This window comes from Benincasa hispida, chromosome 6 (assembly GCF_027475165.1).
Source record: "Benincasa hispida cultivar pf3 chromosome 6, pf3_genome.v1.1, whole genome shotgun sequence".
NCBI classification, from domain to species: Eukaryota; Viridiplantae; Streptophyta; class Magnoliopsida; order Cucurbitales; family Cucurbitaceae; genus Benincasa; species Benincasa hispida.
This window is the reverse complement of record NC_143483.1, coordinates 36,053,413-36,068,919: the sequence shown is the minus strand read 5'-3', so window position 1 is coordinate 36,068,919 and position 15,507 is coordinate 36,053,413. Positions and strand designations below refer to the sequence as shown.

The 15,507-nt window shown below is 36.1% G+C and overlaps 1 protein-coding gene and 2 long non-coding RNA genes across 3 annotated transcripts in view; 2 read left to right on the top strand and 1 right to left on the bottom strand.

Moving 5' to 3' along the window:
• Positions 1–1,216: 1,216 nt before the first annotated feature.
• On the top strand, positions 1,217–1,967 carry LOC120079331 (uncharacterized). Its single transcript, XR_005482212.2, has 2 exons — positions 1,217–1,597; positions 1,697–1,967. It is a non-coding gene; the product is annotated as an uncharacterized LOC120079331 (long non-coding RNA).
• A 4,519-nt stretch (positions 1,968–6,486) lies between these two features.
• LOC120079330 (Small GTP-binding protein) overlaps positions 6,487–15,507 on the bottom strand; it is a 78,212-nt gene continuing 69,191 nt past the window's right edge. The window contains exons 18-22 of the mRNA XM_039033491.2: positions 15,041–15,128; positions 8,638–8,715; positions 7,041–7,116; positions 6,838–6,878; positions 6,487–6,731 (exon numbers count right to left, since the gene is read on the bottom strand). Of these exons, the coding sequence (XP_038889419.2) occupies positions 6,636–6,731; positions 6,838–6,878; positions 7,041–7,116; positions 8,638–8,715; positions 15,041–15,128 (379 nt within the window). The 3' untranslated portion in view covers positions 6,487–6,635. The remainder of the gene's footprint in view (positions 6,732–6,837; positions 6,879–7,040; positions 7,117–8,637; positions 8,716–15,040; positions 15,129–15,507) is intronic.
• Positions 7,257–9,956, top strand: LOC150035635 (uncharacterized). Its single transcript, XR_016530327.1, has 2 exons — positions 7,257–8,321; positions 8,369–9,956. It is a non-coding gene; the product is annotated as an uncharacterized LOC150035635 (long non-coding RNA).

Here is a 15,507-nt window from a genome sequence, read left to right as displayed (position 1 = left end):
GATACAATACGCTCGCTATATTAACATCGATGTTGTCGTTTTCCAATGAGACACCTAATGGATAAACATCATACTCATTGACATCCGCTCCATAAATGGGTTGGTCTTCTCTCTCTGGGTAATCAAATGTTGCCTCGTGATGAATTTCTTTAATTTCCTCAAGCCTTACAAATAACTACGTTATACTATGATTGTACTCTGAGAGGATCAATTTAATTTTAGCATCATCCATTAAGCATACTGGAGGAGAATCAATATCCATCTTATGTGTCACCTCATTATAATCTTGAACTCTGTCGAACTAACTTGCATGATCTTATATACTAGATTTACCAGCTCATTATATGTCAATGTGCTCGAAACTAGCAAACCCTTCAAACGGCCTCCAATATAGCATTCTTCTGTGTCGTCCCATATACCTCTATAACGTAGAATATATTTCTCCATCCTTCAAGAAAAACACTACACAAAGCGAGCTATTAGGAAAATTGGTTATTATTAAATACTTGTTATGCTCGATCTTCGTCAGTCACTCTTCGCTACTCGATACTCAACGCTTGTCACTCGACTCGGTACTCTAAACACGATGCTTAACATTTCATATCTTTCTCTTCTCTCATCCTTGCTCCATTGGGAGCTACTCGCATGTCTAAGTACACACTCACAAATTCACTCACTCGTTCTCTTTACAACGTGTGTATGTCCCGCACTGCGTCGAAAAGGTAAAAAACATGAGCAAAAAATAAGAAAAAAACTAACATAATTACTTAGTTGAAGTGTGAGACAATATAGTAAAATGATCAAAAAATGAGAATGCCTTTATACTTGGTCTTTGTTAAGAAAAATGGGTTTTGTGAAGTGGATTTTTTTGAGAGAAAGTGAGCTCAATTTTTTTCTTTTTTGTTTCAGTTCTATTTGTTCTTAGTTATTAAAAAAAATTACTTCACATTCAAGAAATTAATTTGAAAGAATAGAGAGAATTGTCAGAAAATTTTTCAATTTGTATATGTTCGTACATGAGCATTAACTACAGAGCAGGTCCTCGACGACACGTGCAATTCAAAATGATCGAGTATAAATTAATCTATCGAGTATGATGTGGTTGTGATCAAGTATAAACATATCGATTGCACACGTATTGAGTGACTACCATGCGTTGAGGATCGTGTGATGAACCAATGAGGAACAAAGAACAAGTAATGAGCCATTGAGGGTCGAGTTCCTTGGTGGTAGCAAGTACGTAGAGTGCATCTCAAGGGCGATGTTAACCTTGGGATGCGTGCCAAAAGAAAAAAATGGAAACAAAATTTCATCTTTCTCCTTCCTTCTTCGTGACCACTCTATCTCTCTCTCCCTCACCAGTTGCCAGCAGCCCAAATGCCAAACTCCGGCCGTCGCTCGGGTTCCGTCGTCATCGCGCCACTCTTCCGACGCCCAGCTCGTGTCTTCGTCGTCGCACAAAATCCTCGTCAGATCTCACTGACCGCTCGATTTCGTGTTATACGCTAGCCACTCGAGTCTGTCGCTGCCCAAGTCGAACGCCACGGTTTCGCCTGCACCATTGTGTTTACATCACCGCCACTCACCGGATCTACTAGTTGGGTGATATTTTGGTGTTTTCTTGTGGGTTTCTTGAATTATTTTGGTTACCCATTACATATTGGTTTAAATTTATGGTTTGTATGGTAATTTGAAGGTTGGATTTGATGTTTCGAGGGGTCTTAAGGCTGTTGTCTAATGGATCGGTATCGATTCTGGTAAGTTTTGTGTAGGATACTTGAAGTATTTCCATTACCCATTAAATGTTGGTTTCAAATCTTTGATGCCGTTGAAGATTGGGACAAAGTTTTGAAATTGGAGACGTGTTGTCCAACGGTATCAAGGACCGATTTTGGGCGAATTTTGTAAGTTTTTTAGGCTTTTCGATTCGTGAAGTTGGGTTTAATTGAGATAAATTAAGTTGTTAATGCTTGGTTCAAAGTTTATGCTTAGGCTGGGTGCTTGGTGATTTTTTTTTTTTTTTTCGTTTAGAGTGGTTTTGGATTAAACCACACTCTGGGTAAGGATATTTGGAATTGTCTGAAATTAATTTGGCGATATTTACATCATTTGGTGAATAGAATTAGGCTTCTAAACTAATTTTGCGAATGCATTTAGGTTTGATGGTTAAAATTAGAATTATTTTGCCTTGTCCTAGGACCTAACACCAAGTTTGAAAAAAGCTAGAAAAAAGATTCCTTTAATGGGTTTATTTTGCTATCATCTTTGGGTTTAATTTGAGGTAAGTGATTTACTATCTGTTTGCCCTTGAACCCCAAGTTAATGTTAAGACTTGTGAATACACTGATAGCATGTTTCTATTGATAGATGACTGTCGAGACTATTTTGAAAATTATGATGGAATGTTCTACCACGAACTTTTGATAGATGACTGTTGAGACTGTTTTGGAAACTCACGAGACATGTTACTATGATTATACTATGTTGTGGCTTGATTTGAACTTGGATGATGTATGCTGCATGTAAACTAATGGTGGCTATTAACATTCCTACGATTATGTTAATGTGTCCTTTCGGAATCACTTCCTATTAAAGCGTGGGTTCAGGTTCACCCCTTATGCCTATGTTGGGATGTACACCTTTGTCATGATAGAGACACTAACCTGTATACCTAGTGGTCCCATTTTATACTCACTCTTTTATCGATATCTTTTTTAGATAAAGGAAATAACAAAACACGAATGATAAGAGAAATCTGTGACTGGGTCTCGGGACTTGACAACGCTTCCGCATATGTTTATCTTATGTTTGCAAGTTTTAGCTTTGTAACTAAACCTTTAAATTCTTTGAATATTTCATTCGGTTTTTGTTATTTAATTTATTTTAAATTAAAGTTAAAAGTACCCCAAACAGAGATTCTGTATTTTTTTTATAGGTTTTATAATAAAAATTTATTTTATTCTTTTGAATTTAGTCAAATTTTGTAAAAAAGCTGTTTTGAGATTTATGTATGTATATTATAGTCGTCTGATTTTCATTTTAAAAAGTCGGTTCGTTACCGCATGTGAGATTTGGATAGGTGCATATTGCCAATAATTGGTACAACAAGTAGAATCGAAGATGAAGAATGGTAAAACCGAAAATGATGAAGATCGTGGGTCAATTGAAGATGGTGAAGCTATTAGGGTGCGTTTTTGGTAGTTGGTTCGCACGTCTGGTTAGGTTGTGCAGTTGGTGGTCAAACTAAGTATTACGAGTTGAGTGGCACTAGTTTTGGTTTCCAAGGGGTTTTTTGGACTTTTTGCAGGGTTGAATCAAAATTTTGCCATATTTGTAATATGTGTTGGCCTTTGTTATTTTATTTATTTTTTTAAACATTCTAGCCCATTTTGCCATATTTTTAACCAGCCGTTCTATTTTTTTATTTTTATAAAATCCTAGTGTGTTGTGTCAAAGTACTCCACTTAACAAAATTTTAGAAAGTTCAAAGATGAATTTAATCAAATTACAACTGACTGAAATTTAAACTGATTTCAACCAGATTTAAAACCTACCTGAGTACATACGTACATCTAAGATAATAAAAACAAATTATTTGCATTAAAACGTGTTAGTAAACTTGATTTGGAAAATCAAAATATACACAAGAAAAATTATAAAATTGGAACTTGAGCTCTATCTGGCCCTGAAGCCAAGTCTCCAATCTCTTGTAAATCAAAATTTGCACGTATGGCTACCATATCACCAAAAGGCCACATAGATAGCTTGTACTCAAACAGCAAAAAATTATTACATCATTTTCAAACATGAAAAATGCAAAATTACAAAAGTATGCTTCCTTCAAACAATCCAGTAAACTGAAGGCCAAACATGTAATTAATGATTAAAAAAAAAAAACCATCTATGTGCAAAACTTGTCAAAGTGAGAATAGCTCAATTGGCATACAATATATTATAACTATGTGGTTCGATTCCCCAATTGAACTAAAGAAAAACTACCTTTATAAAATACATACTATTTGGAGCCAACATCCTTAGGCTCTTACAAGCCCGTGAAGACAAATATTTTTATGGTGAAGGTGCCACAATACTCTCCCCATGTGTTCCTTGCTGGTCGATCAGTTGTTAAAAATTGATAGCGTTCTTTGTGTCACCAAGGACCTTAATCTAACGTAAATGCTGTAGTAATGTAAGGAAAGTAGACATGTTTTTGTCACACTAGTCTCAGTCTTAGACCCTTGAACATGCAAACAATTATTGATTGTAACATCCAACATTGAGATATGTTTGACATTTTTCTTTTCTTTCTATTATTTTAGGTCAAAATACATTAAACTATCCCTTAAATTTATGAATTTATTACCCTTTGAATACCAAAATATCATTTACTAATTAAAAGATTTAGAATGTTCAAGTATACAACCAATCCCAACAATCCAACAATCGACGATTTCTAGCCATACCATTCAGATATCTTATTTTTAGGCACCTATTATTACTATCTTAAAACAAACTTCTAAGAAAAAGAGAGGCAAGACCTCCCACTCCAATAAAAAACATTAGGACAAAATAAGGGAAACTGATATAGCCTAAAGGAGATAAAAGGAGAATTCTCTCCAAGAATCAAGATTGTTGATCCTTTATAAGAATGAATAATGTATTTCATACAAGGGGGGAAAGTTCCTATTTATAGAATTTTACTACAAGTGAGAGTATAAAGGAAATTAACTAAAATATTACCTAATTACCCAATTAACCCATATTCTTCTTACATCATTCTACCCTTCCAAAAAGAGAACTCGTCTTCGAGTTTTAAAAAGAAAAAAATTATGAAGCAAATAAGGAATGAAATAAGAGGAAAAGGAAATTTATTATCCATACAAGAAGGGAAAATTCCTATTTATAGAGATTGAGTACAAGTGGGGAGTAAAAAGGGAATTAACCTATACTATTATCCAATTACCCAATTTAACCCTTTTCTACTTACATCATTCTACCTCTCCAAAAAGAAAACTCATCCTCGAGTTTTAAAAAGAAGAGAAAGAAAATGTAACAATTAAGAAATAAAATAAACTTGTATAACGAAGTATGGCCAAACTAATCTCTTACATCTTGAAAAAAATTCCAAAATATAAAATTTCCATCAAGTTCATCGAGACTCCAAACGTTGTCAGTGTTCAAATACTCGTTGACCAAGCCAATATCTTTAAGCAAAGAACATGTTGACAACTCTAATATTCTCTACACCTCTAATATTCTCTGCACCTCTATACATTCTTTGTGATAACCTCAAGCATGTTGACTATAGGAATAGTATTTTTGAAGCGAATCAGTGCCTTTGCTCTTCTAAGTCTCTGCAAGTGGGTTATGTTACTGAAAAAATCAACTTCAACATCTTTACCATATAAGCCCTTCAACGAACTTAAGTTTTCTACATCAGAAATTTCAACACCATTTCTCGTAATAAATTTATCCACATTTTTTTTTTTTTTTTTTGGGATATCTTGCCACCAGTTAGGTTGACCTTGCCAATCTTGATAATATTCTTGACTTCCATACCCTTGTGCTTGATCATAATGGAATTGGCGTTGAAACAATGGGTAATTTTCTTGTTGTGGACGCATCATTCTTGCTCGATTATGTGGTTGGGGACTAGTCAAATCTTCATCCTCGAATGAATCAGAGTCTAGCCCCAACAAATTTGGTGGCACAAGTCTAAAAGGTGGATAAACCAGAAGAAGATGATATTGGACAGGATTAGGCAACTACACTCCTTCAATTCTTTGATGTAGTCTTTCTGGTTCTTGGATTCTAGGAGGAATTTTTTGGACCGCAAATCTTAGTTTCTTAGAAGCATTTGATGCTGGTGTTTAGGCCTTTATTGAACTTCTTGTAACTGTTCTTGATTGTTTCCACCAGCTTGGTTTCCCTCTGATGCTTCTTGATTGATTTTCAACCATTCTTCCAACATCCAATGTCAAATTTTCGATAGCTTATTGGATGCGCAAATTTGTGGCTATAATTCCAGCCATATTGGTTTGAATTACAAGCAATTTCGCGTTGAACTTTCCGAGAGAAGTGATAGAAGTTTCTGCAAGAGTTAATCGTTGATTGATAGATTGAAGGGAGAAGGATAATGCTTCCGCATCTTTAGAAGAGAAGGAAGAGTGTAGAGTTTATCAAACCCTTTACTCGTCATGAGGTCCTTTCATGAGGTCGCTCTGATACCAATTTGATGTAGACTACAAATCTTGAAGAATTCTCTCCAAGAATCAAGATTGTTGGTCTTTTATTAGAACGAATAATGTTTTTCATATAAGAGGGGAAAGTCCCTATTTAAAGAGTTTTACTACAAGTGGGGTAAAAAAGGAATTAACTAGAATATTATCTAATTACCCAATTAACCCATATTCTTCTTATATCAGAAACTTTTGTTCAACTTCGTAATTAAAATTTTTTTTTTTCTTTTTTGTAACGAAAAAAAAGTAAACCATCAAGATAATTTACCATTTTTTTTTCTTTTTGAAATTATATCCATAAATTACAAAATATTTATTGGGAGGGGGAAAAAGTCATATAAGTCACTTGAAAATTATATACAATAGTCAGAATAAAAATGATGCTAAGGACCAAAATTACAAAACCTCCTTTTCAAGCTTCAAAACAGCCATAAAAGCTTCTTGAGGTACATCAACTCTCCCAATCGCTTTCATTCTCTTCTTTCCTTCAGACTACACATTAGAAGAAATTGATAGTGTGAATGTAAAGGGAAATTGGGAAAAGAAAATGGATGGTTAGAGTCATAGTCTCATTGTCTAATCATGCCAAACAACACACCTGTTTCCTAAGCAATTTCTTCTTCCGTGTTATGTCTCCACCTACAAAAAAAGCAAACACCAGAAATTTTACCAACTGGCCTCTAATATTGTCAACTTTTTAATGATATCAATAAGGACTGAACCTCAAACGTAAGAGAGGGTAATAAAAGTTGATGCTGAAACAATAATAATGGTTATTCAACTGCGAGAAAATTTTCTCACCGTAGCATTTGGCAAGCACATCCTTTCTAATTGCTGATATAGTTTCACTAGCAATCACTTTAGAGCCAATACATGCCTGCCGGATGGGGCAAAAAAATGAAAAAAGGGGTGCCTCATAGAAAACAAAACAAAACAAAGAGGGTGATTTCAGCCATTACACATGACAAACAGTTTTTTTAAGGGCAATATTTAGGATGCCTTTTTAAATTTTATACATTTTTTTTTTTTTAATAATGAGATTCCATTTAACAGGAACGAGTAAAGTAAAAATGCTAATTGTACAATTACCTTTCAAGTTGATACTAAGCGGCCCAAAGGTGTTAAATTAGTCAATAAATCAAAATTAGTGAGTGCTACTTAGATTTGAACCTCAGAGAAGGTGACCATGCTCCACATGCTCGAATGAGAATTACTTCTCACAAAATTTCACAAGGAAGCTTATAGATTCTCTTGGTAAAAAATGGGATGATAGAACTTGGATAGGGATGCCCTCCCCATCCTTGCCCACATAGATTTTTATTCTCAATCCTCGTCTCATTTCTTGATTTGGAGAATAGACTCGGGGCAGAGGAATCTCCATTTGGGCAATGGAGATCCTTGTGGGGAGAAAATATTTTCTCCAATTCCTGTCCTCCATCCTATTCCGAACAGGAAACTAAATCCCATTTTCAGTATTTTACCTCTGGAAAAATGGCATGCTCTTATGAATTTTGAATTGTAGCTTCTCGGGAAGAAGATTTCAGGAGAGGATAATGATTGCTTTCAAGAGGCATACTAAGATAAGAGAAAAGGGAACCTCTTTGCAGTTCAAAATGCCATTCACTATATCCAACTCTACATTTGAATTGTGAACTTGAAGCTAATAGATTTGAGATTGACTTTTATCTGAGAACCAACGCTACTCCGAGAATTTTTCCCCAACTTGCTTCATGACTTTACAACGATAATAATAACCATAACACCATGTGGTAACACTGTTGTTAAGCCCCCAATTCTGATACAATACAAGAGGGCTAAAAAGGGAAAATCAGGGCCTAGTGAGTGAGGTACCGTGCTTTATATGTAATTGGGAAGGATAGACTTACGATTTATGCTTTTATTCTGTGAATGTTCAGGGAAGGGAAGAGAGTTTACCAGCCCTTAAATTGCTGGGAGCTATCTTGTACTGCCTTTAAAGGTTTTCTTCTTCTATTATCAATACAGCGTAAGGATGATACCTTACAAATGTAATGCTGGGACTCCGTAAATAAGTTAATTGCCATTAAAAAAGAAATAACAAAGGTAAACGGTATGCATATTTTTTGTTACATTTGGCTGGGATTTGAAAGGTAAACGGTATGCATATTTTTTGTTACATTTGGCTGGGATTTGAAATTTGTTCTTGAAAATACTGCTAGACTGTTAAAAGAAATTGGTACTTACAAGTGGGAGAAATTCAAGATTGTCAAAAAGAAAAAAAAAATGATGAGTAAGAAGAAAAAGAAAATTGGAAGAAACTCAGACTTTTACACCAGGAAAAAACATAATAAAGTTATGTAACTGTTCATGTCAATCATCAATGTTATCATGTCATTGAGAAAGGAAGTAATAATTTTACCTGAATAGGCACTTTAAACATTTGCCGTGGTATCAGTTCCTTCAGCTTCTGAGTCAAAGCTCTTCCGACAGAATATGCCTGAAAATAGTACTTCTTGTCAACTTCATAGCATAGCAAGTTTGTCTAAGGCAGAATAAGCATTGAAGAATGTAGGTTAATCAGCTGATTGACAAAAGACACTCGCATTGTGACAATGTCAAAACTATATAACATAACATAAAGTCTAAAACCATTGCTTTAAAAATTCATTGTCTTCGGACCAGAACAGGAGGAAAGGCAATACCTACCTGAGAGAAAAGTTGAGAAACCTCCTCAAATTATAAGAGTTGCTCACCAATTATTGAATTATATTGAGATCCTTACTCTACAAGGTTTGAAGCACTCTGTAAAAGTTAAGCTTAATCCTCACCAAGAAGCTTAACGATGTAGAACAGAACGAAGAAAAGCGTGAAGTATGGGAGAGAAAGAGGGAACAGAAGAGCTAATGTCAGGAATAATGTAGAAAAGCAAGGAGGATAAAAAGGAAGAACTTTCAATATCCCGGGAATTGATATTTCATCAAGCTATCAAGAATTCCAAGGCTTTTTGAGTCCAACGACTATTATCCACCAACAGAAGATAACATAGCAGAGAAACAACCGACCATGCATGAAGTCATTACATAAGTTCCTACCCACCCAAAGAAAAACACTACTCCATGAAAAGAGAAACCAAGAGAGTAGAAGCTAGGTATTCCTATCCAGAGTAATAACCAATACATGCTTGAAATTGATACAGATTATATGATTTTTCTTTTGGTTCTTTCATGAGTAATCTCTACGCCCTCCTATTAAGCACATGTATGCAAGGAGGGGTAAAAAAGGAACTTGTGAGGCCCCCAATTCGTTATACATATTATCGAAAGAGTAAGAAAGGAACTGCACATGAAGAAGAAGATAGTGGGACATGGAAAGAATGTGGTTATGCCGAGGGGAACCAACAGGGAACCACTGGAGAGGTTTAAGAGAGGTTTTGCGGATGCTTTGGAGGTTATGTGAATTTTGGGATATCTGGATGCTGACGGCTGAAGAAGGTGGAGGGAATTCCAGCTCTCTCGAATTGTGCTGGGCAGTGTTTGTTCATCTTTACATTTCTTTTTGTTTTCTTGTTTGTTCTAAGACTTGTGGTGGATTTATCTTTGAAGTGTTGATTTGGAACGTTTACTCTGTTTTATAAATAAGATAACCCAAACAGTAGAAGGTATCTCTGTTTGGTTTGGTTGGGCTCTTTGTTAGGTTGCTTATTTTCAGGATTGAGACCTAACAGAACTTCATACCAAACAGTTGGATAGCAAAGCATGAGAATTTTTTATGTATGGACGTGGGGACCCTAGGGTTTATGAAGGGTTTTGGGTTGTCTGATGTTATGATAATTCTATTGTTAGGGTTTTCCATTCTTATAAATATTTTGTGATATTTTCCTTTTCTATGCTTTGTACACTTGTATATATTCATATAAATGAATAGAGTATTCTGATTCTCTCTCAAACCTAAGAGTTTACATGGTATCGAGCTCTCTAAATAAACTTAGGGTTTTGTGAACCTTAGGGTTTGAGAATTTAGAATCCCTTTGTGATACGTTTAGGGTTATGTGGAGAGGTGAGTTTACACTTTTGCTCACAGTCACCGTCTTTGGTTCGTTCGCCATCGTTATCCACCGCGGGGGAAAAAAAAGCTAGTTTCTCGCCACCGCCCATTCCATCGAGGAGCCCAGCCGCCGATCTACTAAACCCCAAAGTCCGGACTCCATCTGACCAGTGCGTGGGGCTCACACGCCACTTGTTCATTGTGTCGTCGGTCCACGTGCCGACGCGTGTAGGCGCGTGCGCCATTTATTTTGGTTCGTCTTGTGTGGGTTTCCTAGTTTCTGTTGACTCTTATGGGTGGTGTGTTTGTTTGGGATATATAGATATACTCACGGCTTGTAAAGACATCTCTTCAGTAAATTAGGGTTTGATTCTTGCTGTCCGATGTCTACTTTTTGAGGTAATGGCTGATAAGAAACCAGTAGTCATGTCTGAGATTGTTCCTATGGTGTCAAAAGTAACTAAACACAAGTTGAATGGATCCAACTACTATTCATGGAGATCAAATGTTCGTCACTTTATTAGAAGCATGGAGATGGATGATCACATTACAAAAAAGCCACTGATTGATGCTAATAAAAAGATTTGGTGGCGAGACGATTCAAGAATGCTTCTACAAATCAAGAATTCTATTGACCGTGAAATCGTTGAACTAGTAAATCACTGCGAATCAGTCAAGGAACTATTGGAATATTTGGATTTCCTTTATTCAAGGAAAGAGAATATTAATAGAGTGTTTGATGTTTGTAAGACTCTATATCAACCTAATCAAGGAGAAAAATCTCTTACAAGCTACTTTATGGAGGTTAAAAGTACATGTGCGGAATTCAATGCCTTGATACCAATCAGCACGGATCTAAAAGTTCTAATGGCTCAACGTGAAAAGTTGTTTATCATGAGCTTTTTAGTAGGTCTTGCACCTAAATATGAAATGGCCAAAGATCAAGTGTTGTCAAGCTCAAATATCTCATCGTTGGAAGAAGCTTACACTCGAATACTTCGTACCGAGAAGACACAAGCAGTCACGTCATCTGATTCTAGTAGTGCTTTGATTGGGCGCACAAATGATTATAGAGGTAATAAAGTGGTTGAATCAAATAGCACCAAAGGTCACCCCAAGAACCAAAGATCAAATCAAGGAGGTGTTCTTTGCTATTATTGTCATAAACCTGGCCATATGAAGCGTGAATGCAGAAGATTGATGAATAAGGGTCAGAGGATGCCATTACCCTCTGCACATGTCGCCTCTACTCCTGATAATCTTGACAAGTCAATTACGATTTCTGTAGAGGAGTTTGCTAAATTTCAGCAGTATCAAGAGTCATTGAGTGCATCATCTTCTACTCCCATTACGGCCATCGCAGAGACAGATAACATTTTTGGATGCCTTCTTTCCTCCACGTCAAAATGGGTCATTGACTCTGGCGCTACAGACCATATGACAGGTAACCCCAGTTTATTCTCTAACCTTTGTACATCTACTCTTCACCTAATGTCACTATAGCTGATGGAACCTCCACTCCTGTTTTAGGATCAGAAACCGTCCATCTTACTGAATCAATTTCTTTGTCATCAGTTTTAAACTTTCCACATTTCTCGTTTAATTTGATTTCGGTCAGTAAACTCACTCGTGATCTTCATTGTTGTGTCTCCTTTTTTTCTGGTTATTGCTTATTTCAGGATCTTACAACGAAGCAGACTATTGGTAAAAGACGTGAATTTGGAAGTATTTACATCTTTAAACCACAAACACCTACAGCCATCACATGCTCAAGTGTGTCGTCTCCCTTTCAAGAGCATTGTCGTTTGGGTCATCCATCTATTTCTGTGTTGAAGAGTCTTCGTCCACGACTTTAACATTTGTCTTCTTTAGATTGTGAGTCATATCAGTTTGCTAAATTTTATCGTTTGAGTTTGTATCCTCAAGTCAATAAACGGGCTAATTCTCCTTTTAAATTAGTCCATTATGATGTTTGAGGTCCATGTTCTGTTGAGTCCAAAGGAGAGTTTTACATATTTTGTTACATTTGTCGATGACTATTCTCATGTTACGTAGTTATATTTAATGAAAATTCGTTCTGAGTTACTTTCTCATTTTCGTAACTTCCATGTTAAAATTCAAACTCAATTTAGTGGTGCTCTTAAAATCCTACGGAGTGATAATGCTAAGAAATATTTCTCTCATATGCTCAAGTCTTATTTAGATGCCCATGACATTCTTCATCAATCTTCTTGTGTCGATACTCCATCTCAAAATAGGGTTGCAGAACGAAAGAATCGTCATCTCCTTGAGATAGTCAGAGTTTTGATGTTTCAAATGCATGTTCCAAAATCCTTTTGGGTTGATGTTGTTTCCACAGCTTGTTTCTTAATAAATCGCATGCCCTCTTCCAACTTGTTTCTCTTCGAATAAGAGTCAGGGGGAGCATAAGGAATTAGAGGATAATTTCCTTGTCTACACAGTTGTGTCTCCTTCCGATCCTCTTCCTGATTCATCTCTACCTGTGACTACCTCTACTATTCCACCCATCGTTAAGGTCTATACTCGATGACAACCTCCTTCAGTTCCATGCCCTGTACCAGAGTCTTCTTCGTCATTGGATCCTGAAACGAGTGATGATCTTCCTATTACTTTTCATAAAGGTAAACATACATGTGCTCATCCTATTTCCTCTTTTGTTTCATATAACCATTTGTCGCCTTCCACATGTTCATTCATTGCATCCTTAGAGTCTGTATCCATCCCTAAAACTGTTCATGAGGGTTTGTCTCATCCTGGTTGGTGTGCCGCAATGGTAGAGGAGATGACTGCCTTAGATGATAATTGTACTTGAAATTTAGTTTCTCTCCCTGCGGCAAAGAAGGTTATTAGTTGCAAATAGGTGTTTGCAGTTAAAGTCAATCCTTATGGTTCTGTTGCTCAATTAAAAGCGCGCCTTGTAGCGAAAGGCTACGCACAAACTTATGGCATTGACTATGTTGATAATTTTTCTCTTGTAGCAAAAATGGCATCTGTGAGGTTGTTTATTTCATTAGCTTCAATCAATTATTAGCCTTTACATCAGCTTGATATTAAAAATGCATTTCTTCATTTTGATTTTCAAGAAGAGGTGTATATGGAGCAACCACCAGGGTTTGTTGCTCAGGGGGAGAATGGAACGGTGTGTCACCTTCGTAAATCCTTGTATAGATTAAAACAGAGTCCACGAGCTTGGTTTGGTAAATTTAGTCAGGTGATTGAAAGCTTTGGAATGCGGAAGAGCACGTCAGATCATTCGGTTTTTTATAAGAAATCTGAGGGTGGTGTCATCTTGTTAGTCGTATATGTGGATGATATTGTGATTACTGGTGATGATGCTTTAGGTATCCAGTCTCTAAAGACCTTTCTTCATAGTCAATTCCATACAAAAGATTTGGACATGTTGAAATATTTCTTAGGAATTGAGGTAATAAGAAGCAAGAAAGGAATACTATTATCACAGAGAAAATATGTACTTGACTTTCTGACTAAAACAGGAAAGTTAGGGGTTAAGCTATGTAGTTCCCCAATGATGCCCAACTTACAGCTCACAAAAGATGGAGAATTGCTAAAAGATCCTGAAAGATATAGGAGGTTAGTGGGAAAACTTAATTACCTTACAGTGACTCGACTCGATATGGCCTATTCAGTAAGTATTGTGAGTCAGTACATGTCATGCCCTACAGTTGATCATTGGGCTGCATTGGAATAGATTCTTTGATATCTGAAGGCTGCTCCTGGGCGTGGCTTATTATATAAGGATTATGGTCATACTAATATTGAATGTTTCTCAGACGTCGATTGGGCAGGATCTAAAGAAGACAGAAGATCAACCTCAGGGTATTGTGTTTTTGTTGGTGGTAATTTGATTTCTTGGAAGAGTAAAAAGCAAAATGTGGTGTCACGTTCAAGTGCGGAATCAGAATATAGAGCAATGACACAATCTGTGTTTGTTGAGTTGGGATTTGAAATCACCACACCGACAAAGTTGTGGTGTGATAATCAAGCACACCGACAAAATTGTGTGATAATCAAGCAACACTTCATATTGCGTCTAATCCAGTATTTCATGAAAGGACTAAACATATTGAAGTTGATTGCTATTTTGTACGTAAGAAAATTCAACAAGGATTGATATCTATAGGATATGTGAAGACTGAAGAACAATTAGGAGATATCTTCACAAAAGTATTGGATGGAAGACGTATAGATTATCTATGTAACAAGTTGGACATGATTAACATATATGCTCTAACTTGAGGGGGAGTGTTATAATTCTATTGTTAGGGTTTTTCATTCTTGTAAATATTTTGTGATATTTTCCTTTTCTATGCTTTGTACACTTGTATATATTCATATCTTTGGTGAATGAATAGAGTATTCTAATTCTCTCTCAACCTAAGAGTTTTACATCTGGAAACGTTCTGTGAAGAATTTGGCAAGGAGCTTGAAGAGAAAGGCAGGCTGTCTCGAATATGCCTGAGGATTTCCCATCTTTTGTATTGCAGAGTTATTCCAAGTTCTTGGTTTTTTTCCTCTAGTTGAACAATCTGTTGATTTTCTTGTTGAGTTTGATTCTGGCTCTCGGGGAATGCATATAACTACAGGGAGGACAATATTTTCCCTGTTCTTTGGAAACGTTGGGCTTTTCTGTTTGTAGGAGTTTGGAAACCTAACATAATAAAATATTTCTCGAATGATAACATAGAAGATTGTAAAACAAAAGTCATGATAGCATGTATTGTTGATATAAGTATTACCTTATTGTTGTGCACTATTGTTGCCAATGGTTCCACTCGATCACCATTAATCTGAATGTCCAGTTTTATCAATTCACTTTCTCTGTACCTGAAAGTCATATCCCCCACCCCGCCAAAAAAAAAAAAGAAAAGAAAAGAAAAAAGAACATATAATTAGCTATGCAATTACATACAAGAACTTAGCTGCAGATCTCTAAAAGGGCCCCTCTTTTATTCTTCCCATCACTTTTTCTGTTGCAATTACTTATCCCATGTTCGTAGGAATGGATTCATTCCTTTTACTGTTTTCAATTAAGTAGGATGCCGTACATAAGAAATGTATAATATAACAAAAACAAGATTTCTTCCTCATAAATGACAATGTTGACATATCCAACAAGAAGGCTTACATGTGAAATAAATAATTACCCTTCTTGTATTCATGTTGCAAGTTTTTACTCCACAAAGCAAAAACGCACCGAGTGATA